General features: G+C 36.9%; 4 protein-coding genes across 9 annotated transcripts; all 4 read right to left on the bottom strand.

The window, feature by feature from the left end:
- Positions 1 to 1,830: 1,830 nt before the first annotated feature.
- Positions 1,831 to 3,762, bottom strand: LOC103841908 (phosphatidate cytidylyltransferase 5, chloroplastic). Its single transcript, XM_009118496.3, has 5 exons — positions 3,367 to 3,762; positions 2,954 to 3,264; positions 2,556 to 2,862; positions 2,240 to 2,489; positions 1,831 to 2,158 (listed from the first exon to the last, which is right to left on the bottom strand). The coding sequence occupies exons 1-5, from the start codon at positions 3,613 to 3,615 to the stop codon at positions 2,079 to 2,081; spliced, it is 1,197 nt and encodes a 398-aa protein (XP_009116744.1). The 5' UTR covers positions 3,616 to 3,762; the 3' UTR covers positions 1,831 to 2,078.
- A 320-nt stretch (positions 3,763 to 4,082) lies between these two features.
- On the bottom strand, positions 4,083 to 6,454 carry LOC103841907 (vesicle-associated protein 1-1). 2 transcript variants are annotated; one of them, XM_009118493.2, is made up of 8 exons: positions 6,211 to 6,454; positions 6,019 to 6,089; positions 5,850 to 5,931; positions 5,368 to 5,483; positions 5,125 to 5,280; positions 4,999 to 5,049; positions 4,534 to 4,611; positions 4,083 to 4,445 (listed from the first exon to the last, which is right to left on the bottom strand). In XM_009118493.2, exons 1-8 carry the CDS (start codon positions 6,260 to 6,262, stop codon positions 4,335 to 4,337), a joined length of 717 nt encoding a protein of 238 aa, XP_009116741.2. In that variant the 5' UTR covers positions 6,263 to 6,454; the 3' UTR covers positions 4,083 to 4,334. The 2 variants fall into 2 exon arrangements, with proteins under 2 accessions (XP_009116741.2, XP_009116743.2); XM_009118495.3 differs by having other exon boundaries at positions 4,999 to 5,043.
- Positions 6,455 to 7,111: 657 nt separating this feature from the next.
- Positions 7,112 to 10,043, bottom strand: LOC103841906. 5 transcript variants are annotated; one of them, XM_033278817.1, is made up of 2 exons: positions 8,374 to 10,043; positions 7,112 to 8,231 (listed from the first exon to the last, which is right to left on the bottom strand). In XM_033278817.1, the coding sequence occupies exon 2, from the start codon at positions 8,211 to 8,213 to the stop codon at positions 7,269 to 7,271; it is 945 nt and encodes a 314-aa protein (XP_033134708.1). In that variant the 5' UTR covers positions 8,214 to 8,231; positions 8,374 to 10,043; the 3' UTR covers positions 7,112 to 7,268. The 5 variants fall into 5 exon arrangements, with proteins under 5 accessions (XP_033134708.1, XP_009116739.1, XP_009116737.1 ...); XM_009118491.3 differs by having other exon boundaries at positions 7,112 to 8,236; positions 8,387 to 10,043; XM_009118489.2 differs by having other exon boundaries at positions 8,387 to 10,043.
- A 775-nt stretch (positions 10,044 to 10,818) lies between these two features.
- Positions 10,819 to 15,032, bottom strand: LOC103841905 (zinc finger protein ZAT9). Its single transcript, XM_009118488.3, has one exon. The coding sequence runs from the start codon at positions 12,024 to 12,026 to the stop codon at positions 11,061 to 11,063; it is 966 nt and encodes a 321-aa protein (XP_009116736.1). The 5' UTR covers positions 12,027 to 15,032; the 3' UTR covers positions 10,819 to 11,060.
- Between the last annotated feature and the right edge of the window lie 7,594 nt (positions 15,033 to 22,626).

Here is a 22,626-nt window from a genome sequence, read left to right as displayed (position 1 = left end):
AAGGCAAGCAGACTTTTTCCGCCAAACATTCTTCAAACGGATTGTTTTATTTCTGACAGGTGAAAACTACATTTTCCGAAATTTTCATAATTAATTAACGGGGAATAGAAGCAGATTGCGGATCTTATCAATGCTTGCAGTTGTGTTTCCTACAAAAACCTTGAACTAAGTGAGTCATTATGTTCCAAGATTTTTAAAAAGAGTCCTTGCTAGTTTTATTTCATTGTATGCATGGCTTATTCATTGACTTAACGCATTTTATTCAAAATCCAACAGAACCAAAACCATGTATGATAAGATATTATGTGTTTAATTGTTATAATAACTACCAAGTATGCAACGGTCTTGACTGTGATTGATTTTGTTTGGTCTATGTATTATTACATAAGATAATTAACATTTAGAAATATTGGTCAACTGTATACATGATACATGTTCAGTTGTTCATGTCTACGTGAACACAGTGACGTTATAACTACCTAGCTATTTTGTTGCATTACGATGACTTTATAGCAATTATATATTGATATAATGCTAATAAAGTAATAATTTCCACACTTCTAATGACCAACGGACACAGTTTGATGTTATCAACAAGTGGATACTGGTCGGATATATAGTGTCTGCTAAAGCCCCAAAAGTCTAACCAAAATATGTATTTATATGTCTGGATGTACTTCTACTAAAGATAAGGTTTCAAACATGCATATTGGAAGTTAAATTAAAAATATTAACTAGTATATATATAAGATAACAATCTCTTGGTTAGTTTTAGGTTGCAAGTTCATCTAATTTAACATACTATCAAAATTCTATCCATACCGATTTGATCCACAAACTTGGTTTATCGATCTTTGTCTTAACATTCCAAAATCAATGGCCAAAGAACCGTCACCTCGAAGGACCCTATTAGAGAATAAATATCTTGCATTAATAATTTCAACACACAAGATAAAATTAGCAGTTACTATGTATGGTTAAAGTCATGCAAAATTATTATATATCTGTTTGACTGTACTCCGGTACAGATAACATATTTGAAGTTAATGGTTCGAAAACATGACCAACGTCTCACTAACGCACTAAAACCTTGTAGTTCAATAGCGAAATTTCGAAATTTTGACACTAAACCTTGCAGACACGATAAGACCTTCTTGCCCATGACTTCCGTTCATTGAATTTATCGGATGGCGGTGGCAGAAAACGTGTTTGATTATTCATGAGATCGGACACTTTCCGGAAGCACACCAAAAACCGTATCAAAGTGAAAGATTTTGTTTTATTTGGAACTTAGAAGGCATGAGACAATTTTGTTACATCCCGATGCGAGAGAGCAGAAAGATTTTGTTTTATTTGGAACTTAGAAGGCATATCTATACATGATACAAATTTGTTACATCCCTATGCGAGAGAGGACGAATCCGAAATCGTATATATTTGGGCGTTTTGTCAAATATATAATGCATTTGATTAGACATTAGGGTATAAATATTTATTTTTACAGGAGTCCTTGACATGGGAGAAGAAAACATTATGGAGATGGGAAAGAAAAGAAGAGAGTAAAGAACGTATGGGACCATTTTAGCAAAACAGCAGACAAGTGTGCTTGGACCATCACCGCTCTGTTTTTATGTTTGCAAAAGATCGTGCCCTAACCGCAACCCGAAGCCGCCATTGCCGTTAATTTCGACACGTGTCTCCTCCCCATGTGATTTGTCCTTTAACGCAAACAAACAAAACCCACCACTGTCTCGTTAAAGCCCAACACTAACCGTGGGCCTGGCCAGGAAATGTCGAGTCATTCTAACAACTCGAAACTAAAAAGTCTGCTTGGGAAAAACTGAAATGAATCTCAAATGAAATAACCCGAGAATTCGCCTCCTGAAACGGTACTCACATTGAACCAAAAAAAAATCTGTACCGGTTCAATCAAACAATAAACCGGAAGCTCACCACCAGAATTTTCTACAGTCACATCACCATCATTGTACTCTATCCATTTCTTGAATTTCACTTTCGTGGAGAAGGAAAATGCGCCGCTTTGTAAGTGTTCTTGAAGCTCTATAACAATGGTAGAATCAAACTCCATGAAGCCTTACGAAGGAGTAGGCTAACGCACCAGTGAATATGTAACTATCAACTCTGTCCAATATTCCACCTGCAATTACACACAATAACCGGTTATATAGAGCAATATTGCTAGACCAAAAATAAAAACCGGAAATGGTTTATAAACTACCGTGACCAGGGATGAGTGAACCGGAGTCTTTGACACCCGCATCACGTTTGATCATAGACTCGGTTAAGTCACCAAACACCGATCCTAAGAAGTTAAGAACCCCAAAAGCTATCGTGCTGACAAGAGGCTGAGGCCATGACAAAGACTTGGAGAGGAAAACGGTAATGGTAATACAACCAACAAGTCCTGCAACAGCTCCTTCCCATGTCTTCTTTGGACTAATGCTTATAAGCGGAGTCTTCCCAAACGCCTGAAACTTATACAAATAAGAACCACCGAATGTGTTATTAGATCTAAACTGCATCAGAGACATTACCTTGCCGCCAAGAAAAGCAAACGTATCCGAAGCAATGATACCGCAAAACGAAACCAATATCGCCACTAGTCCAACAGTCCAATGCCCTTGACCACCGAGGAGAACTGGCCAGCTTCTTCCAAGAACAGGAGCAGTAAGACCACAACGCAGCTTAACCCAGAAACAAGGAAGATAGCCACAGTAAAACAACCCGAACATAGTACTACTCAGCTGAGAGAAACGCGGGTTTCTTCCTCTTTGCAACAACAACGCCATCGCAACCACAAACGCAGCTGACGTCACCGCGATATCTATATGACCAAAGTACCTACAAAGATCTCAAAACCTTTTTAAATCAGAACAAGGAGAAAAAAAGAGTTGAAAGTAAGTGAGTGAATGGAAAGCTACTACTAACTCACAATGTGAGTATGGGCATAAGGGCACAAATAACTGAGCAGACTCTAGACAGATAACGAGGAGGAGGTGTCATTCCTTGAGCGATTCCTTTGCTTCTCACTAACTCGAAATACTCTCGAGCACTTAGAAGCACCGCAGCTGCTAGCGCTAAGGTGAAAACCCATCCTCCAGCTAACACAACACCTCCCACAGACAAACCTATCCCTAGACCGAACACTACCCTCTTCTTGAACTGGCTTCTTGACTTCTCCTTCTGTTGATCTAAACTCGAATCTTCCTCCACATTTTGCACTTCTTTATCTCTTTCTTCTTCCTAAATGACATAGTAATGTCAGTAAGAGCTCAAGCCATCAAGAAAGAAGCATAAAGGTATCTCCTTTGAGTTGCTAAGGGTAAGAAAGAAGCATAAAGTTACCTCCTTTGAGTTGCTATCGTCACCCAGATGCTCTGATTCAACTCGAGCAACGGCGGTGATGACACGGCTTCGGTTAAATGAGATTCCGTTGAAGCGAGGATGAGAGGATGGTTTGGAAGCGAGGAGACGCAAATTAGAGTACTTTAGGGAGAGATGGGGAAGGATTAGAGAGTTTGTAGGAGAGGAACGGCAAGGACATTGGAATGGTAGAGGCTTGTAGTACCTGCATACTTCAACAAAAGGCGCCATTTTTGGAATCGGAGATTGAAAAAGGAAGGATCTTTACGAAACAAGAAGAAGTCTCCGCATGGTGGAAGGAGAGAGAAGTTGAGAGGATTGTGATTCGGTGAATCTAATCTCGGCGAGTAGAGAGATAATAGTGTGGTGGTGGTAACGACGGGAGGAGGTTATGAGCGAGCTCTACGCGCCTTTTGTTGTCGCGTGAACTTATCTAACCCTCTTTCTCTATTAGAGTCTTTCTGCATCTCTTTGTCTTAAATGTTTAAAGGCACCATTTGAGCTTCAAACCATGAACAACTTCACCATTCTTCTTCCTAGTCTCATACCAATTACCAAATCAACCGAACATTGATGATGATGCATGTCAAGCACGTTAACTACCATATACCATGTTTTTACTGTTGAAATACATAGCTGGTATAATCTTTGTCACGTTTACCATCTCTAGTGTCATAAACTATGACTTTTTCAGCATCTCGCACATTAAATTTTCTGCCATTGAAGCTGGTAAAGTACTCAGCACCAAAAGGTTTTGGATTACAAATAAAGAAAGTTAAAAACAAAGCAAACTGAGTTATGAAGCTTTTACTACCGTAACACAAATCATTTAGAAGCACCTTTTTTAGGTGACATTTGTCAAATACAGAGAGAGAAAATGTCTGACTCGAGAATTGAGTTAAAAATAAGTCTGTGGCGGTGTGTGTGGGACTAAGAACTCGAGGTGGTGGTTATGTGCTCTTCATAATGTATCCCAAAATCAGACCGATTAGTCCGAACAGAAGAACGTACATCAAAGGGATACCACTTTGGCTCCTCTTGCTGTCACGTCTCAATTGCTCCTGCACATCAACCAACTCTTTGTCAGAAATCAAACTCAACATCTAAACCAAGATTTAAAAATAAGGAGCCAAGCGAAAGTTCTTTTACCAGCTCTCTTTGAAGTTTGTTGTTGAGTTGAATGGCAGACTGTTTTTCCTCGGTTAGCTTCGTGATGAGAGCTCTTGCCTGGAATCACACAAAACTCAGCTCTTAACAGAAAATTAATAGAATGACTTGACTTTCCTGGTATCTGGTGTCTAGTTAGAGCTAGTGGATATTGTACATATTAAAATATGCAAAAGCATCCATAAACTGATAAATAAGTAATGGGCGGCTTGAGGACTTGACTGGGTTCTAAAAGTGTAACTAACCTTTAAACTAATCAACAAACAAAAAAAGAAAGATTCCCTACCTAATACATCAGCTTTTAAAGCCAACTTTCCACAAAAAAGTAGTTCCAAAGTTGTAACTAATGACACTAAGATTTGTAAAACTAAAAAATAATAGAAAACCTGACTGCAACAGATAAATTTGATATAGTTTTGATGGTTAAAAAAAGAACTATGAATATACCTCAGATGTGCCTTCTTGAGGTTCAACCTTGTCTGCGCTAAATCTCTGAAACTAAAATCAAAACACACATGAGAATCTACAATTAAGTAAATAGGAAATGTTACATCAACCAGACCCCTGACTTACAGAAAATTCAGCAGCCTGTCCGTTATCAGAAACAGAAGCCCTTGGTGAAGAGCCCTCTTCCGAACCTTCATGGACAGGTGATGGTGGTTGTGGTGGAGCAACATAAGTAACTCTCAGCTTAGTCTCCTCAACCAGATATCCAGCCTCTTTACTAAACTGCAAATTTTTCATTACAAGAAAATAAACAAAAATGTGATTATCCATTATCCGTATAAAAAAAACAAATGGGAAATGAAGTAGTACCATCTCAGGAGTAACATCCTTGGCCGTGATACCAGGACTAGCAGTTACACCTTGAAGCAGAAACTTGTCCTTGCACTGCATATCCGAAGGAGCTTCCTTTTGAGCTTGCATTGTCACTACACAAATGTTCAATACTATTAATTTATTTTATATTTACATTAGATATTTTAGTTTTTGGGTTTAAATAATTATAAAATTATTTTGATAAATTATCAAATTTACATATACAAAGAAAATAAACAAGACAAATTTGTGGATTTCACTAATATTATTGCTTAAATTTAATAGATTTATACCAATTTAGATTTTAGATAGATTTAAAAAAAGGTTTAAACCGATTTGAGTTGCATAAATTGGATTTTAAGAAAATTGTTTGGGCTATTGCAAACACCAAACAAAGATGCATATTGAAAGGAGCTTCCTTTGGAAATCGCAATTCAACACAAAAAGAATAACAATGCATAGAGAATGAGAGAACGGACCAAGAACTTCACAAGTGGACCGTGGAAGAACAACTCCAGTGTTAGGCCTAACGCAATACTTCTTCGGATTCGTTGTCTTAACCTAACAAAATAAAAAAAAACCACAAGCCTCAGAAACATTAGATACAACCCGATCCAAAGCCTGGAAATTTAGTACTATTATTATTACCTTAAAGGCGACATGATTGTCGGTCTTGTTGGTCAAGTAAAGAGAGCATGAGATCTGCTTCCTCAATTCAACTACATCGAATCATATCAGATAAGATGAATCATTAACACTTTGGAAAAAAAATCTAGATCTGGTCCGGACACGAAGAAAGACATGCGAAATAACGAAAACGTGTCTGAAATAAAAGCTTACAAGGGAATTGAAGGTCGAGAGGCTCAACGGTAAGAAGCTCACTGTTACTCATCTCGATCAGATCACCGGAGATTCAAAAACAGATTCGTTCCGCGACGCGCGTCTCCGGTTCCGACAGAGCAGTCGTCGATCGAGAGAGAGAGAGAATGGAGAAACTGGGACTTCGCTGTGTGTTTTGTTTCAGTCTCCAGGGTGTTACTGTCTTTTCACTAAAACAATAATCATGTCTTTGATTTGAAACGCGATTTATTCGCAAACGCATTACGAAAATTCAGTGACCAAATTAAAGAAGAGATTATCCCAATGTTAGAAGAAAAAAAAAGAGAATATGATGATGACGAAATATAGAAATACGTTTTATTATTATGACAGGTCTTTTTCAAATGCATTATTATTTTATTATTAATAAAAATTAATATATTGATTTTTTGTAACCGATAATTATTGTTTTTAACAAATATTTACGTCTAGGGGTTTTACTTACAATATTTTTTTTTTATCTCCAACAGTTTTGCTTACATCATATTAAATCATTCCTTTAAATGTTTTTTTTTTCTAAAATTCAAAACAAAAAAAATCTGTTCTAAAAAGTTTGTATCTTTCATCTTTATTGTGTAATCTCTAATTGTTTATGGGATTGATCCTAAACACCAATTACTATATTTTTCACTTAAGAAATATTTAAAGTTTTTTTTTTGAATTGTAAAACTTAGATAGAGTCTTATTTGACAATTTTAGGATCTAGAAAAAACATTACACGACTATTTTCTTGCCTACAACCCTTACTATTAAAAGAATTTCCACAAATAGAGATTTTTCTATGACAAAATTTTTGGTAAAAGTTTCTATGAAATATGCATTATATATATTTTGATTATTTCGGAAATATATACCAAATCAATGCAGAGAATAATGTACAAATTAATAATATGAATATAAAAGAAATATGTTTTTGTTATAGTCACCAACAATAATAGCTACACATACAGTAGTTACAAATCTTTCTTTTTTTTCCTGATAGGAGGACTAGCTTCAAAGGTAAACGAAAGAAACTGTCTTTACTCTGAAGCAACAGATTCTGGTTGCTGAGTTGTTGTTGTTGTTCTAGATGCAAAACCAGCAAACCAAGCAACTCTCATGAGTTGCATCCCCAAGATCAACACCCACCAAGAGACTAGCCCACGAATCACGTGAACCACCCAAACCGGTGCGTTAACCTCTGCGCTTAGTTTCAACCCTCTCATAAGTTGCAGAACTCTGTAAGCCTCGTAGACAACAGGTGTCACTAGCCAAACCGGTGATTGCCAGCTCCACGTGAGGATCTCTGTTAATGTCTGAACCGCGAGGAGGATGAAGTAAGGGAAGAGGAGAACAGCCACAGACAAGAAAGGAAGCTCCGGTTGGAGAGAAGCGAGTAAACCGGTTTGGGATCCGAGCAGAAGTAGCGTCGGTATGAGAAACCCGGTTACGAGCGCAAAAACGTTCCAAAATTTGTAGCTAAACGGTGGTTGGCTCTTGCAGGGTTGTGATGGATCTTTAGGACGTGCGCCAGAATCAGCCATTAGCAAGAAAAGGGTTGCTCCGAGGTTGAAAATGCAATCTAAACCGATCAATGAAAGCACGCTAACCACTTTTGAACCGACGTAAACCGATGATAATGGAAGCCATAGAGTAGGTGCCATACCACTTGTGAGTAGAACAGATGGACCTAAAAGCCATATTGGCCATTTAAAAACCTGAATTTTCTGCTCCTCCGCTTCAGTCTCGGATACGATAGACTCGAACACGTTCTTGGTTTTCTCCAATACTATACCACCACCAGCTTCTTCTGTAGAATCATGAATAAAAGGTGCTTGTTCCCATTGAGACAGCTTTGAACATAAGACACGGAGATTACAAGACCGTGTGATTAGGTTCTTTGTCGTCTTTGTGTTCTTGAGGCGGACTTTTGGAGTCATAATGCATAGAGACTTAGTGAGAGACACCATTCCTTGGCTCGCCATTGAAGTCTCTTTAACTATCTGTTCTTAACATAAATCAACAGAATATTTCAAAATAATCAAGAACAAGACAATCCATGGACAAAGCAAACACTTCAAGATATTAAAACCCGATAATCAATACATGTCGGAATCAAAACCTGTAAGTGAAATAGTGAAATACCTATATCACTTACCGTCTTTGATTAACAAGTAAGAATCTATTTTCTTCGGATTAAGATCAAAGACGCAAACTTCGATACGAAATTCGAGAAATTGCGACTCACCGGCGAACCGCAGAACGGTAAAAATCTCTATATCGTTTGGATATTTTCTCTTTACAACTCGTGGGAGGAATTCGGACAACAGAGGGTAGTTATGTCGGAACTCGGAACAAAAAAACACATAGAGCGGGGCCCGTCTTGTTATATAGGATGTGTATACAACTTGAATAGTCGGCCCATCTTATTATAAAGCCCATAAAGAACTAAAGATGTTGAATTCTCGGGCCATTCTTTTAATAAAGCCCACTAAAAATCTGTAGCTTGAGACCGTTTTATATTCCTTTGTATGGGATTGGCTAGGTCTCGTCGGGATCACCAATCCTCTCTTGCGTGTAGATGAAGACATGAAGTTACGACTCTTGTAAGTTCCTTTGAGTTTCACATGATCATGATCTCTCCGATTATTTTTTATGTTTGTTATCCAAGAACGTGGATCCAATTAAAGCATGCACACGTTATTCATTATCAATTCTTTTTGAGTCACAATTAAAATAGTGATTCAAAACGGTTGATGTTGTTGAAAGCTACTGAATGAATCAGTTGACCAATTACGCTTTATTGTACGTTGAACTCACTGTTACTTTTTAAGATTGGAATATTTCTGTTCTCTAACGGATAACTAAGTAGTATATATGAATTTCAAAAAAGAGAGCTTGTTTTGCAAATATAATGTAGTTAACTGAGACATTTTCTGAAGTATATCATAACAACTGGTTGAAAGATCAGGGTGATGTGTCATATGTGTTTAGTAAAAGTCCCTATTAACAAAAAAAAAATTGGGTGTAACTATTAACTAAATATTATCAAGATAAAACATACTTTAGTTAGGAAAAGCACAAAAGGTAGTGTACATAAGAAAATTAAACGAAGAAGACTTCGAGCGCAAGCTGGTCCATCGAGTCAGAGAGTCGCTTTAATCACGCCCAACCAAACAAACATCTTTATTTGTGCTTCTCTGTGTAAACCACACCATTGTGATTTGTCTCCTTTGTTTGTTTATTATGATATCAGATTAATTTTACTATGAAACTACCAATATTTCTACCAACAAATAATAATTAACATCAAATAGATCGTTGATAAATAAAAGAAGTAGAAAAAGAGGAATCCAAACTTTTGATGCTCTTTCAATATACCTATTTCGTGAAACGTGTTATCTACTAATTTAGTGGTAATCCGTCCTTTAATGCGATGCGTTTGCTAAGTGAAAATGCGATTGTGTGAATTCAATATTTGTTTATACAGCTTGTATTTTATTTAATGAGTTATGGCAACCAATTGCATCAGCGAAAGGTTTATATTACAGATTTTTCTTGGTGTTACTACAACAAAAATTTACATTCCAGATAAAAACCCTGAATTCTAAAATGAATCGAAGTTAACAAAAAAGTTTACACGAGCGGTATATTATTGGTTTCTCATAGAAATATTTATCATATAGATTAAAGAGAAATTATAAATCCTTATGTAGTGTTCAAATTTTTTATTTATAAATCCTTATGTTTCATATAGATTTAAAAGTCTTACTAAAAGCACTCATGCTTGTCCAATCAACATCAACAACAATGTGAAGTAAGCCATAAGTTGAGTAGACCAAACTAGTTCAACTTTGTAATCGTATTAATTTTTGGTTGGAGGTTTGTGTAGGCTTTTGCTTTATTCTTTTCATAGTCGAATATTAGTGAAGGTTAGTGTCAGTCTCAGGATCTTGTACCAACGGCTGACATCAAAGGGGCTCACAATTGTGGACATAGAAGATGCATTTATTATGAAAAGTGATTTCATTTACTATTTAACCCTACGTTTTTTTTCTAATTCACTCGCTATACTTTTTCAGTTCAACTCCAAACACTTTAATGCCTCCAAAGTTTGGAAAAAGATCTTATCAAATTAAATGATTTCATGAGACTAATCTCACCAAAAATATAGTGCGAGCATAGTCAACCTTACTTGGATACAACCACTCTGAATCACAATGTGTTGGATTCTAATGGGGTGGTGAAAGTTAGTGGGTTTTGCTTCAAGTCATAAGTAAAGAATAAAGTAGTATAATTCAACACTTGTGGTAGACCAAACGAAAAACTACTCATGCATACTTGTGTCATTGGTACATATGTACCCCGGCATATGAAGTTTGAAGTATGGCTTTATTAAAGAAACGTCTTCTTTACTTCAAAGACTAAAATGTCTTGGGTCCTTGAAAATGATTTTTTGTTTGTTTCAGTGCCTTGACTACTCTAATACAAAGAGAACTGAGATAAGTCAAGTGAGGGCACTACTGCTAGTAGCTTTCAAAAGTCCCAAAACTACAATTCAACATAAGCATATAGTACATTGGAAGTCTATAAAAACTAAGTAGAAGCTTATTTGAATGTTCTTTGATTGATATGGTTAAGGCCAACACGACGTGAGGCCAAGAACTGGCGTTAGAACATGTAAAAGTAGCCTCTACTTTTCATTTAAAATAAACATTTTAGGTTTTTATTTTCTAACAAAATAAATAATAATAGTAAAAAGAAAAAGATTCAAACTTTACGAAAATATGGACGACCCGAATCACGCAAAGTCTGTTACCTTTTTCAAGCATTCATTGAAACACCATAGAGACTTCTTCTTCCTCGGTTGGTGCTGGAAGATTAAGATCTATCATCTTCTCTTTCACTGACACGGTTCCACGTACTTGATGATTTACAGAGAAGTTCCCTATTCCATGTGATCTTTTATGCCCACCAAGTGCTTGTCCCGACGCGAAAACTCTAAGACAAATCGGACATTCATGGATTCTCTTCTCTGGAGCAACAACTACATTTCCATACTCTGTTTGCTCTGTTTTGTTGGTGACTCTGTTCTTCTTGTGACTTGCTCTATGCCCACCTAATGCTTGATAAGATTTAAACACCTTCCCACATGTCTCGCACGTGTATCTCCCTTTCGTAGTTGTTGTTGCTCGATTAATTTTGTAACCTTCTGATGCTTCTGTCTCGATCTCTTCAAGTACTTCTTTACTACTACTAGTTTTGTTCTTCTTCCATTTGTCTCTTGAGAGCATCATGAGACAAAACGCGAGATCTTCCTCCGTCGTTGTATCAGAAGCTGAGCTTTGAGGAGGCTCAGCCTCAGCCTCAGGCTCGTTCTTGTAACCGAGTTGACTCGTTTTCATTTTCTTGCTGGAGAACGAATCGAGTTTCCGAGTTCGCTTGGAACGTTTCCGCCTCAGGTTAACAATATTCCTCGACGACTCTGTCTCGCTTCCATCATCATCATCCGTCGTTGGATGCTTCTCCTCTCTCAGCCCACTTGCTTGTCCTTCTTCAGACGAAGAAACATCCGACTTACTCTCATCACCGAGTTGACTCGGCCTTTCCTCTTCTTCTTGAATGCTAAACTTGTGAAGAGTTGGCATGTGAGATCTCATGTGGCCACCTAATGCTCTTCCGTTGACGAAGCTCTTAAAGCAAAACTTGCACTTGTAGCTTTCCATCTTCGATAACAAAGACAAAAGAAGCAAGAAGAGGAGGAAAAAAAAGTAGAGAGAAGTGGAATCTACAAGCATTCAAGCTTAATATTTGTATACAACACGCTCAAGAGGATTATTAGAAGAAAAAAAAACAGCTAAAATTAAATTCGTTTATTTACTGTTTAACAAAACTTGAAAACGGAAAGTGGAAAAGAAAAAATCTAATTAAAGCGTATGCATGAAGTTGAAGAAGAGACAATGTAACATGCGAGCCTTGCCCGTTTCTGCTAATATTTTCTTGAATTTCCCGATCTACCCTTCTATTTATGTTTGGTTTAAAAATAGTTTCTGGTCACCAGAAATAGCAGACGCAATGTAGCTGCTTTTCTCTATTTTTAGGTATTTTCCTCGCCAAAATTTAATTAATTTACGTGAAACCCTGTAAGGGGTATACTCGGGACTTCAAAACTTGCTGTTGTCCGAAAGTCTTGTGTAATGAGGTTGTAACCAACAAAAACAAAACGTTGTCCAAAAATGATGCGAGGATGTTAGCATGGGTTGCCTGTGAGTTTACAGTACGTGACAGTCACGTAGTATTCCAGCGACGGTTGTTTAGATTACATTCACCGATCAGTAACTTTAAATAGCAAAAACATCAGGTTAAATTCAATGTGATTTGACCTTACTCACAACAGATTCAAAATACGTTTATAACAGATGAATTAAGTTTAAATGCATAGAAATCACTATTGATAAATGATAACCAAAGCAGCATTCGATGTATGATTTAATTTTTTCCTTTTCATTTGGATCTTTGTTGGTTAAAAGAAAACATGAAAAAGTACCGTTGTGTTAGGAAGTAGAACAAGTCAAGATGCCATAGTTTGAGCAAATCCATTACCAATTTAGAGTTTTTGATTTTTTTTTATTCTAACAAAAAAAGAATAACGTGTATATTTTCAGTTCATATTTGTATTTTAATAGTAAAACGCGTTTTAACACTTTTAACCTCAAAAATCTTCATATAGTTAGGTTGTTTACAACAACGAGACTTTGTTGTAAGTGAGTTTAAGTAATCTTTGTGTTACCAAACTTGTGAAAATGTCGTTTTGCGTTAATTGTGTTAACCTTTTCGGTCACATGAAAACCATTTCACACCTCTCCTAAACTAATCCGATCGGGTCTAAAGACTTATAGTATGTACCATATTCAAAGCGAAACCAAACCGGTTTATATTTATAACTAGGGTTGGCCCGCCCTGCGGGCGGGATATATTTTTCTTATGATTTAAATTATTATTTTTATAAGATTTTGTAATTTGTGTTTTAGGGTTGCATTTGCAAGAGATATGTATATAATAATTTTTGTTTTTAAGAAAATTTTAGATGAAAAAAAATTATATGTGGTAAGATATATTTTGCTTATTTACAATAATTGTTTCTATACTAAAGAATTATGGCATTAATATATGGGAAAATCTCCAAAATAACACCTTTTTAAGTTTATATCACAAAAATAGCACTCAAAAACTAAAATGACCAAAATAGCATTTTATCTTTTGAAAAATTTAAATTTTTTTATTTTTCAAAATTTGAAATCTTATCCCCAAAACCTCACTTCTCAACTCTAAACCCTAAAACCTAAACTCTAAACCCTAAACCCTAAATTGTAAACCCTAAACCCCACCCCTTGAGTGCTATTTTTGTGACTTTTGACCTTGAGTGCTAGTTTGGGAACAAAAACTTGATTTAGTGCTATTTTGGTCTTTTTTTCCTAATATTAATTCTTGTATAGATTAAGTAAATATTTTCTTATTTAATCTCATACACTTTAGAGTTCTCGATTTAAATTGAATGGTTTTGGGATATTTTAAATTCTCTGTGTTACAATTGAAATAAAAAGCAAAGAAAAACACACTGGTTAAATATTTAATTGGTTTAAAGAGAATCCTGGACAGCTATCCTAAAAATATTTTAATTGTATGTTTTCTATCCCCTTTTACAAAAAAAAGTTCTCTTTTTAACTTTCTATATCGTTACCTCTGTATACTTTATAACATTTAATTTCTGCAATTACTTCTTTAAATACTTAACATGCAGATTTTAATACTTTACATTTCCATTTCAATCTTTTGTTTTAAAAATATATACTACAGTTAATATTTCTACACAGCTACATCATTCACAATTTACATATTGTAAATTATGTATATAAACAAAACAATTTTTCTATACTTATTTAACTTCATCCACTGCCGCATTGATCACATAAAACCCTCAGACTTACAAATCTGAATTGATCATGGGTCTTAAGAGTTAAGATGGAGAGCAAAGAAAACCTGCAAATATCACAGAAAGTTGTTATGCTGCAGAGAACCACGTAAACCTGCATACCTTAGTAATAAATAAATAAATATATATATGTTGAGATGGCATTAATTTGTTTATACACTAACGGTTCATCCATCATGTTATGTTTAGTAGCTTCCACAACGTGTGTGGTCAGCTTGGCATGGCTAGCTAGATTTGAGTTAGTTCCCAACAATCTTTTGGCGAAGTTATATAAGCAATGGCAACTTTCTTGACTTGTAGCAAACCCCCACTGCACTAAGCAGTGCAAGCCTAACTGAGATGGATGGTTGAATGTTGCAGTGAGTAAACTAAAAAATCAACATAAAATTGTTGTGGTTTTACCTTATGCATCTGAAAGAGAAATTCATGTGGACTCTTTAAAAATCAACCATTAAGGTTTCTAAGGGAAGCTAAAGAGCATTATTGGGATCAATGTGCTTGTTTAGTTTGCTGAATCAGATGGACTAAAACATCAACTGCAAGAAATACGGTAACACATTCATCAAGCTACAATAATTAACTAATCATTAGTCCAAAAATACTTCACATACACTTATCTGCAATGCAAAATCCAATTAAAAAATTTTCTCCACAAACAGCCCCTCAGAAGATTGTTATAATACTTCTGATCATCTGGAGCATCAACTTTTAAGGATTCTTTTATTCTACAATATAAGTGGATGGAAATGTAGTATCTGAAACGTAGAAAAAAAAAACAAATAATATAGATCTTTATAAAGAAATATGAACTCAAATTCCTAGGCGAGAAAGAAAACCTAAGTAGTATCTATATTGTTTGACAACTATATTGCATCTTTCTTCTCATATATATCAAAATACATGCAGTCGTTATATTGTGCTTCTCTTCTTCCTCTACAAACTTTGACCCTTTTCGAGATTTTAAATAGAGATTTTGGTTTTCAAATAGACTCTAGACTAATTAATGGTACATAATTGCATCTACAACAAACAATAGCACAACTAAGACCATACAGGTTATTATAATTTTGATTGAATGGTCTGTAAAGATTACAGAGCAATATTTTGTATATCATTGCCAAAGGTTAAAGATGTATATTACTCACCATGATCTGCATCATTTCTCTTCATTCTCTTGTGCATTCATATCCTTTCACCGCAAACGTCTCCAATCATGCCAAAGCGTACAAATTCATGGGGGTTTGCTCTGTCAGATCAAATACATGTATTGTATAACAACCATGAGCTCACAAAGAAAATACAATTATCATAAAATCAAGCAAAAACAATCCAAGATATAAAGTTTCTGCCTTTTCATGATAAAATTCAAAACAAAAAACACTGACATGTTCTTCACTCATCAGCTGTTTAAGTCTCGTATATATAAATTCAAAAAAAAAATCTGCAGCTACAAAGATTACTTAGAAAGACTAATCTTACACAACCTTTCAGAACCTCCATTGTTGGTGAAACTAATCAGAGCTTCCAGCTAACAACGAACCCTAAAGATTCACGGTGGCAACTCGTGAAGCAGATAGAGGTGAGTAAAGCAACTCCGCTCCAAACGCGGCCTGATTAGCGCCTTCTCCGCTGGCGAGCGTTTGATCTGCCTTCGCCGAGATTGTTTCTCCTTCACACGTAGATGTTGCCTCCATTGATTTTGATGTTCGGAGGAAACAATTCGACGGAGAAAGTGATAATCATCATCTTCGTTGTAAGTGTTTTAGCCGGAGTCTACGAAGAAAGCGTTTCTAGCGAAAGAATTAGCCATTATCAAAGATAGGTTTCTTAGAGAGTTTATAAATGAGGTGAAAGACTGATGCATTTCAAGCATACCTTTTTATACTTGAAGTTTCTGACGGAGTCAATAAATGAGGAAGCATTGAATCATAGACCGACAATAGTTAATAATTGTGTTGAAGACGACCCTTCGCATGAATAAACCGCAAAACGTTGCCAGTTTCCTGCAGCAGGAAGATGAACAGTATCGTCGTTTAGGGTTTAGTTGGAGCGTTTTATGGAGACGGCTGGCCGACTGGGTCTGTTAAAATGGACTGAAAACAACGATCAACAATTTTCGAAGCCCATTTAACAGTCCAAGTGAATAGTTTAAATATGTGTTACTTTCTTGTTTTCCTATCTAATGAAACGGTGAGTTTGGTGAGTTAAATAACCTGGACACGTGTCGCGCTCTCAGCCACCGACTTTTTGATGTGGATGATGACGTGGCGCGTTCTGGAGAGAGCAAACTGTCTTTTATATATATATACTAGTGGTATTCCGGCGCTACGCGCCGGGTATGTTTTATTCTTACATGAATATACAATTCATGTTATGGTCGTAGTAAAGAATATATGTTCAAAAATATGAAAATATATTAAAAGAAAAATGATATTTTCTCGATCTTTTTTAACAGTAGTTAGCGACTATTGTGTATTACTTTATTTTTTAGTTGGTTAGTTCAAAGTGGAATAGCATAAATGATTGTGACTAACCGATTCAATAAAAGTAGAATAAAAAGCCGATAGTCGTAACAAAGTTAATTTACTTGAAATTTAAACATATAGTAAAGTGGATGTTTTATTTAGAGAACATAGTTATAATGTTAAGTACCATGTGGACAGTATATAGAAAGAACAACATCTGAAATTTTATTTTAGAGACGAATATGAACTTTTGTACCAAAAGTAAGGTAGTTAGGCTCATTTTTATCAGTAATCTGTATAGAAAGCTTTCTGAAATTTATTGTTTTTAACTCTGATTTTGTTTTCCATATTGGATTCAAACAACAAAGCAAGCTCAAATGTATCATCCTAAGAACAACAACACAAAGACAAATATGAGAGATACTAAGTATAATTTATTAACACATTTTTTTAACTATACCACTATTTAATTAGTATAACTGTTTACTTTTGGGGGCAATCGGTCATTTGAAAATGTAATTGTGGTAGTAGCAATCCATTTCAAGGAAAAGCAAAAACAAAATTAAGAATTTTAAAAACATACTTTACACGCCGTTTCTAAATATGTGAACTCCACGAGAAAATACATGTGAAATCATATAGTAGAATAGAATCATAGATGTGTTTCTCTCCATATTCGACAGCTTATGTTACTACGAAGCCATTCATCGATGCATTAAAAATTGAAATTATGGTCCCAAGTAAAAAAACATAGGTTGTTTTCATTGTTGTAATTTTTGAAGAATATAGTGCATGTATCATTTCTTCTGCCACCTTCGGAAGCCTAATATTTGCTCTCAAAATCGGTTATGATTAAGCAACGTTAAGTCTCGCAGTTTCGTTGGGGCTGTTGTATGTGAAGGTAATAGTAAAATTCATTAGTTATGTTATTGTTTCTGGATGTCAGCTTCGTTTTGTTTGATCAAATGTATGATTTCTATTATCTATGTAATTTGTTTTATATATATTTACGCGTTTTCATTTGCATCACCAAGGTTTTTATATTTTATTTTATTTTATTTTAAATGATATTTTTGGCCCATCATATCTTCAGTTGAAAGTAGAGAAGAACCATGAGGTTCTAGAGATTGGATGTGGATGGCAGACTTTGGCTATAGAAGTTGTGAGAAAACTGGATGCAACTACACTGACATCACAGTATCTAATATGCACAAGAAAAAAAAACTGAAGGAAGCTGGACTTGAGGTCTTGTTTCTTATTTGTATATCTTTGGTATAATGGATCTGGTTTCTTAATTCCAAGACGTGGTAGGACCGGATTAAGTTTAGGCTATGTAGAAATATAAATTTTAAATATACGAAGATTTGAGTTTACAATAGACCCATGATCCTTGTTTCTAGCTGTTTTAACAAATTAATAATGTGCTTAGACTCAGTGAAGAGATGAAGAAACTAAGGAATACAAATTAAGAGCTTGCTAAAAACGATAGAAACTACAAAAGTACAACTTTCTCGGACTATTTATATAAAGGTCAAACATTAATACAAAGTTTACACTTCTTCCTTCACGCTTGCTTTCTTGGGATGGTTGTTGGCATTGTAAAACCGTCCAAATCCTTTGAAGGTTTTATTAGCTTCACAAGGTTAGGCCTTGCAATTACCAAATGCATATTCTCAATTGAGAACTTCAGTGTCTGTAAGCAACACAGTTGCTGCTAATCAATTCCATCATCATCGTCTTCCTTTTCCACTATTACTACCATCTTCTCTATGCTCTTTGTTTTCATCATAATCGACTTCTTTGTATTTTTCTTTTTCTTCTCGTTGTTCTTCTCTTCTTAGGTTTTATAGAACTCAAAGATTATAAGAATGCCTCTCTTATTAGCTTAAGAAAATATGCTCAAAACTTAAGCTCTCAAACTCTAAACTCTTGTAAGTTATGTCACACTTTGACATCTTCTTATATAGAGCTTATTATTTCCTAATCCTATTAAACAATATATTTAGATAACTCCTAAACATATCTATCCATATCTCGGTAGGATTAGGACTCATGCTTATCTCTAAGCTTCCTTGCTCTTCAAGCTTAATCCAACATTTTCCCCCTTAAGCTTGAACTCTATCTTTGACAACTCTAGAACTCCCATGAGCTCTCTCATCTCCTTGAACTTCAGTCTACCAAGTGCCTTGGTTAATATATCTGTCTTTTGCTCAGTCCCCGGAACATGCTCCACATTAATCTTTCCTTTCTCAACACACTCTCTAATGAAGTGGTATCTAGTGTGAATATGTTTGCTCCTTCCATGAAACACAAGGTTTCTTGTAAGTGCAATGGCTGACTGATTATCAATCCGTATGACCACTTTCTCACACTTCGAACCATTGATCTCTTCAAGCAAATCGTGCAACCAGATCGCCTGACGTGCTGCCTCTGTTCCTGCCATGAATTCCGCTTCACATGACGACAAAGCTACTGTCTCCTGCTTCTGTGAGCACCAAGTGACTGGACTCTTCCCAAGGTAAAAAACATGACCTGTTGTGCTTCTACCATCGTCAGGATCCACATTATGACTGCTGTCACTGTATCCTATCAGCTTTGTTGCCGTTGCTGGTGATCGCTCAAAAACCAAGCCGTAAGTTGTCGTCCCTTTCAGATAGCGCAAACACTGCTTCATTGCAGCACCATGTGATTCCTTTGGATCTTGCATATACCGGCTTAACACTCCTACACAATATGAGAGGTCTGGCCGTGTGTGCAATAAGTAGCGTAAACAGCCAATGTTGCGCCTGTAATTTGTTGCATCTATCGATCTCTCTTCTTCTGATTTTGATAACTTGAGTCCAGGATCCATAGGTGTCTGCGTTTCATTGCAGTCTTTCATCCCAGCTTCCTCCAATATTCTCATTGCATAACCTCTCTGACTCAGCGTAATTTCATCAAGGTGTTGACTCACTTCAATTCCGAGATAGTATGTCAACTCTCCCAAGTCACTCATCTCGAATTTAGTTGACATCTCCCTTTTAAACTCAATGATAAGCTTCATGTTTGATCCTGTAACAAACAGGTCGTCAACATAGATTGCAACAATGAGGAGATCATCTTCTACCTTCTTTCGATAAACTGATGGTTCTTTGGAACACTTGACAAACTGCAGCTCCTTAAGTGTTGAATCCAACTTGTTGTTCCAGGCTCTGGGTGCCTGTCTCAAGCCGTACAAAGCTTTGTTTAGCCGATAGACTTTGTCTTCAGACCCTTTAACCTCGAACCCCTCCGGTTGCTTGACGTATACGGTTTCTTTCAACTCCCCATGTAAGAACGCCGTCTTGACGTCAAGGTGGTGAATCCTCCACCCGTTAGCAGCAGCTAGGTTTATCAGAAGTCGTATTGTCTCTATGCGAGCCACGGGAGCGAAGACTTCATCAAAATCTACTCCATGTACTTGTACGTATCCTTTGGCGACAAGGCGGGCTTTATGCTTGTTGATACTACCATCAGAGTTCCTTTTGAGCTTAAACACCCACTTCAAGCCAATCGACTTTGCTCCAGCTGGTAACTCTGCAAGTGTCCAGGTTCCGTTCTTCTCTATGGACCGTATCTCGTCTTTGCAAGCCAATGTCCACTCTTTTGACTCCTTTGCCTCCTCAAAGCTATGTGGTTCGTCATTCAGGCACATGAGCAAGTAGTCTCCTTCTTCTTCTGCAAGGAGTACGTAATCCTCTAAATACTTGGGTTTGACGCTTTCTCTCTGCGACCTTCTCAGCGTGACTTGTTCTTCTTCTTCTCCCTTGCTTTCTTCTTCAAGATCTATCACAGTGCTCGTTATATCTTTAATTTCTTGAGCACCACGATTACCAGTTTCAACTTCAGCTGCTTCTTCACTCAACCATTGATCTTCATTAATACCATGATTCCCAAACTCACTAAAACTGATCTTAAACTCTCCAGCTGTACTCTGTTCTGCGTTAGTCTGATGCCAGTTCCATCCTTTTGTTTCGTCAAAGACGACATCTCGACTCACAATAATTCTCTGTGTCTGAGGATCATACATACGGTAGGCTTTAGAACCCGGTTCTGTCCCTAGATGAACAAGGATTCTTGACCTATCTTCCAACTTCTGCAGATGTGGCTTTACTACTTTCGCATAGCCTATGCACCCGAATGTTTTGAGATGACTAACGTTAGGTTTCTTCCCTCGAAATGCCTCGTACGGAGTCTTATCCTTAAGCACTCTGGTAGCCACTCGGTTCAACAAATAGGTCGTGTGTCTGATTGCCTCTCCCCATAGATAACTTGGAACTTGCATATGCTTCAGTATGCTGCGTGTCATGCCCATCATTGTTCTGTTCCGTCTCTCCACCACTCCGTTCTGCTGTGGCGTATAGGGAGCCGTGAGATGCCTTTTAATTCCCATCTTCTCGCAAAACTCATTGAACTCGTGAGAAACAAACTCTCCACCTCTGTCACTTCTGAAAGTCTGTATTCTTTTACCTGAGTCTTGTTCTACCATTGTCTTAAACTTTCGGAATTTCTCAAAGACTTCACTCTTCTCCTTAAGTAACACTGTCCACATATAGCGCGAATGGTCATCGATGAGCACAAGTACATACTTGTTTCCTGGAATTGTGTGTGGCGTTATCGGACCACAGAGATCACCGTGAATGAGCTCAAGTATCTTATCTGCTCGGTATGAGGTAGACTGCGGGAATGATTGTCTCGCTTGCTTGCCAAGCAAACATGATCCACACACACTTTTCTCCACTGCTACATGAGATATTCCATTCACAAGCTCCCTTTGCACCATAGACCTCAAACAATCAAAGTTTATGTGTCCTAACCTCGCATGCCAACGGACAGAGTCGCTAGTTGTTGTTGTCAAGAGACACATGGTATCTTTTATCCCCATCCGAACTTTATATAATCTGTTCTTCGACCTCATTGCTTTGACCAACAACTTACCATCTTGAACATGCATAGTTAAACATTCTCCTTTCAGCCTTATGTCGCAGCCTGACTCTGTGGCTTGTCCGAGACTGACGATATTACTCTTCAAGTCAGGTATGTAATAGACATCTTTCATTGTTCTTGCTTCTCCGTTTCCGTCGATAAACTCAATGGAACCCTTTCCTTTGATGTCTATGCGAGAGTCATCCCCAAACTTAACCTTTCCTGTGATGCTTTCATTAACTCTTTTGAAATATCGACGATCTCCAGTCATGTGGTTACTGGCTCCATTGTCCAAGTACCACATGTTATCCTCTCCACAAGATTCATATCTACTCAGCATCACGTTTTCTTCATTAAGATAGATTACCTCATGCATCATAAGCTCGTCTGCATCTTGGGTATCATCTCTTTCTTGTTCTTGCGCTTCTTGCAGCTTGAGGAGACGATCTGGACAAGTGGAGGCGTAATGACCCATCTTGTCACAACGGAAACACATTATTCTCGATGTGTCTCTTCCCCCATAGCGTCCACGTCCTCTGCCCCTGTTAGTCCGTCCTCCTCTGCCTCGAAACCCTCTATCATCCTGAGAATCACGCGTGGATTGCTGCTCTGTATTAGAATACATAAGCTTGCTTTGATCTTCCGGATTGTCATCTTCCTCCTGAACACGTTCTTCATAAGCTTTCAAGCGCCCCACAATATCTTCAAAACTCGTGGTCTTGAGATCAAGCACCTGTTCAAGAGCTGCGACGATGTGTATATATTTCTTGCGGGGTAGGCACTTAAGAAACTTTTTGACAAGTTTTGGTTCCTCAATCTCCTCTCCCAAAGCACTGGATTTAGAAGAAAGCTCTGATAGCTTGCCGACAAAGTCATCGATCTTCTCGGTGTCTTTCATCTTTAACCTATCAAAATCCGCCATTAAGGTCTGCAACCTTGCCTCCTTGACCCTCTCTGCACCAACATGACGAGCCCTGACAGCATCCCACACCTTCT

Source organism: Brassica rapa, chromosome A09, assembly GCF_000309985.2.
Source record: "Brassica rapa cultivar Chiifu-401-42 chromosome A09, CAAS_Brap_v3.01, whole genome shotgun sequence".
In the NCBI taxonomy this organism is placed as follows: domain Eukaryota; kingdom Viridiplantae; phylum Streptophyta; class Magnoliopsida; order Brassicales; family Brassicaceae; genus Brassica; species Brassica rapa.
Note: the sequence above shows the minus strand (reverse complement) of the source record. Positions and strands in the feature narration are given on the sequence as shown.

Coding starts and splice junctions, on each gene's coding strand:
- LOC103841908 (XM_009118496.3), bottom strand. CDS start 3,615: ATGGCGCCTTTTGTTGAAGTATGCAGGTACTACAAGCCTCTACCATTC. Junction 2,490..2,555: donor TTGCTTTTCTTGGCGGCAAG/GTAATGTCTCTG, acceptor TATAAGTTTCAG/GCGTTTGGGAAGACTCCGCT. Junction 2,159..2,239: donor TTCACTCATCCCTGGTCACG/GTAGTTTATAAA, acceptor GTGTAATTGCAG/GTGGAATATTGGACAGAGTT.
- LOC103841907 (XM_009118493.2), bottom strand. CDS start 6,262: ATGAGTAACAGTGAGCTTCTTACCGTTGAGCCTCTCGACCTTCAATTC. Junction 5,050..5,124: donor GACAGGCTGCTGAATTTTCT/GTAAGTCAGGGG, acceptor TTTTGATTTTAG/TTTCAGAGATTTAGCGCAGA. Junction 4,446..4,533: donor ACAAACTTCAAAGAGAGCTG/GTAAAAGAACTT, acceptor GTTGATGTGCAG/GAGCAATTGAGACGTGACAG.
- LOC103841906 (XM_033278817.1), bottom strand. CDS start 8,213: ATGGCGAGCCAAGGAATGGTGTCTCTCACTAAGTCTCTATGCATTATG.
- LOC103841905 (XM_009118488.3), bottom strand. CDS start 12,026: ATGCTTGTAGATTCCACTTCTCTCTACTTTTTTTTCCTCCTCTTCTTG.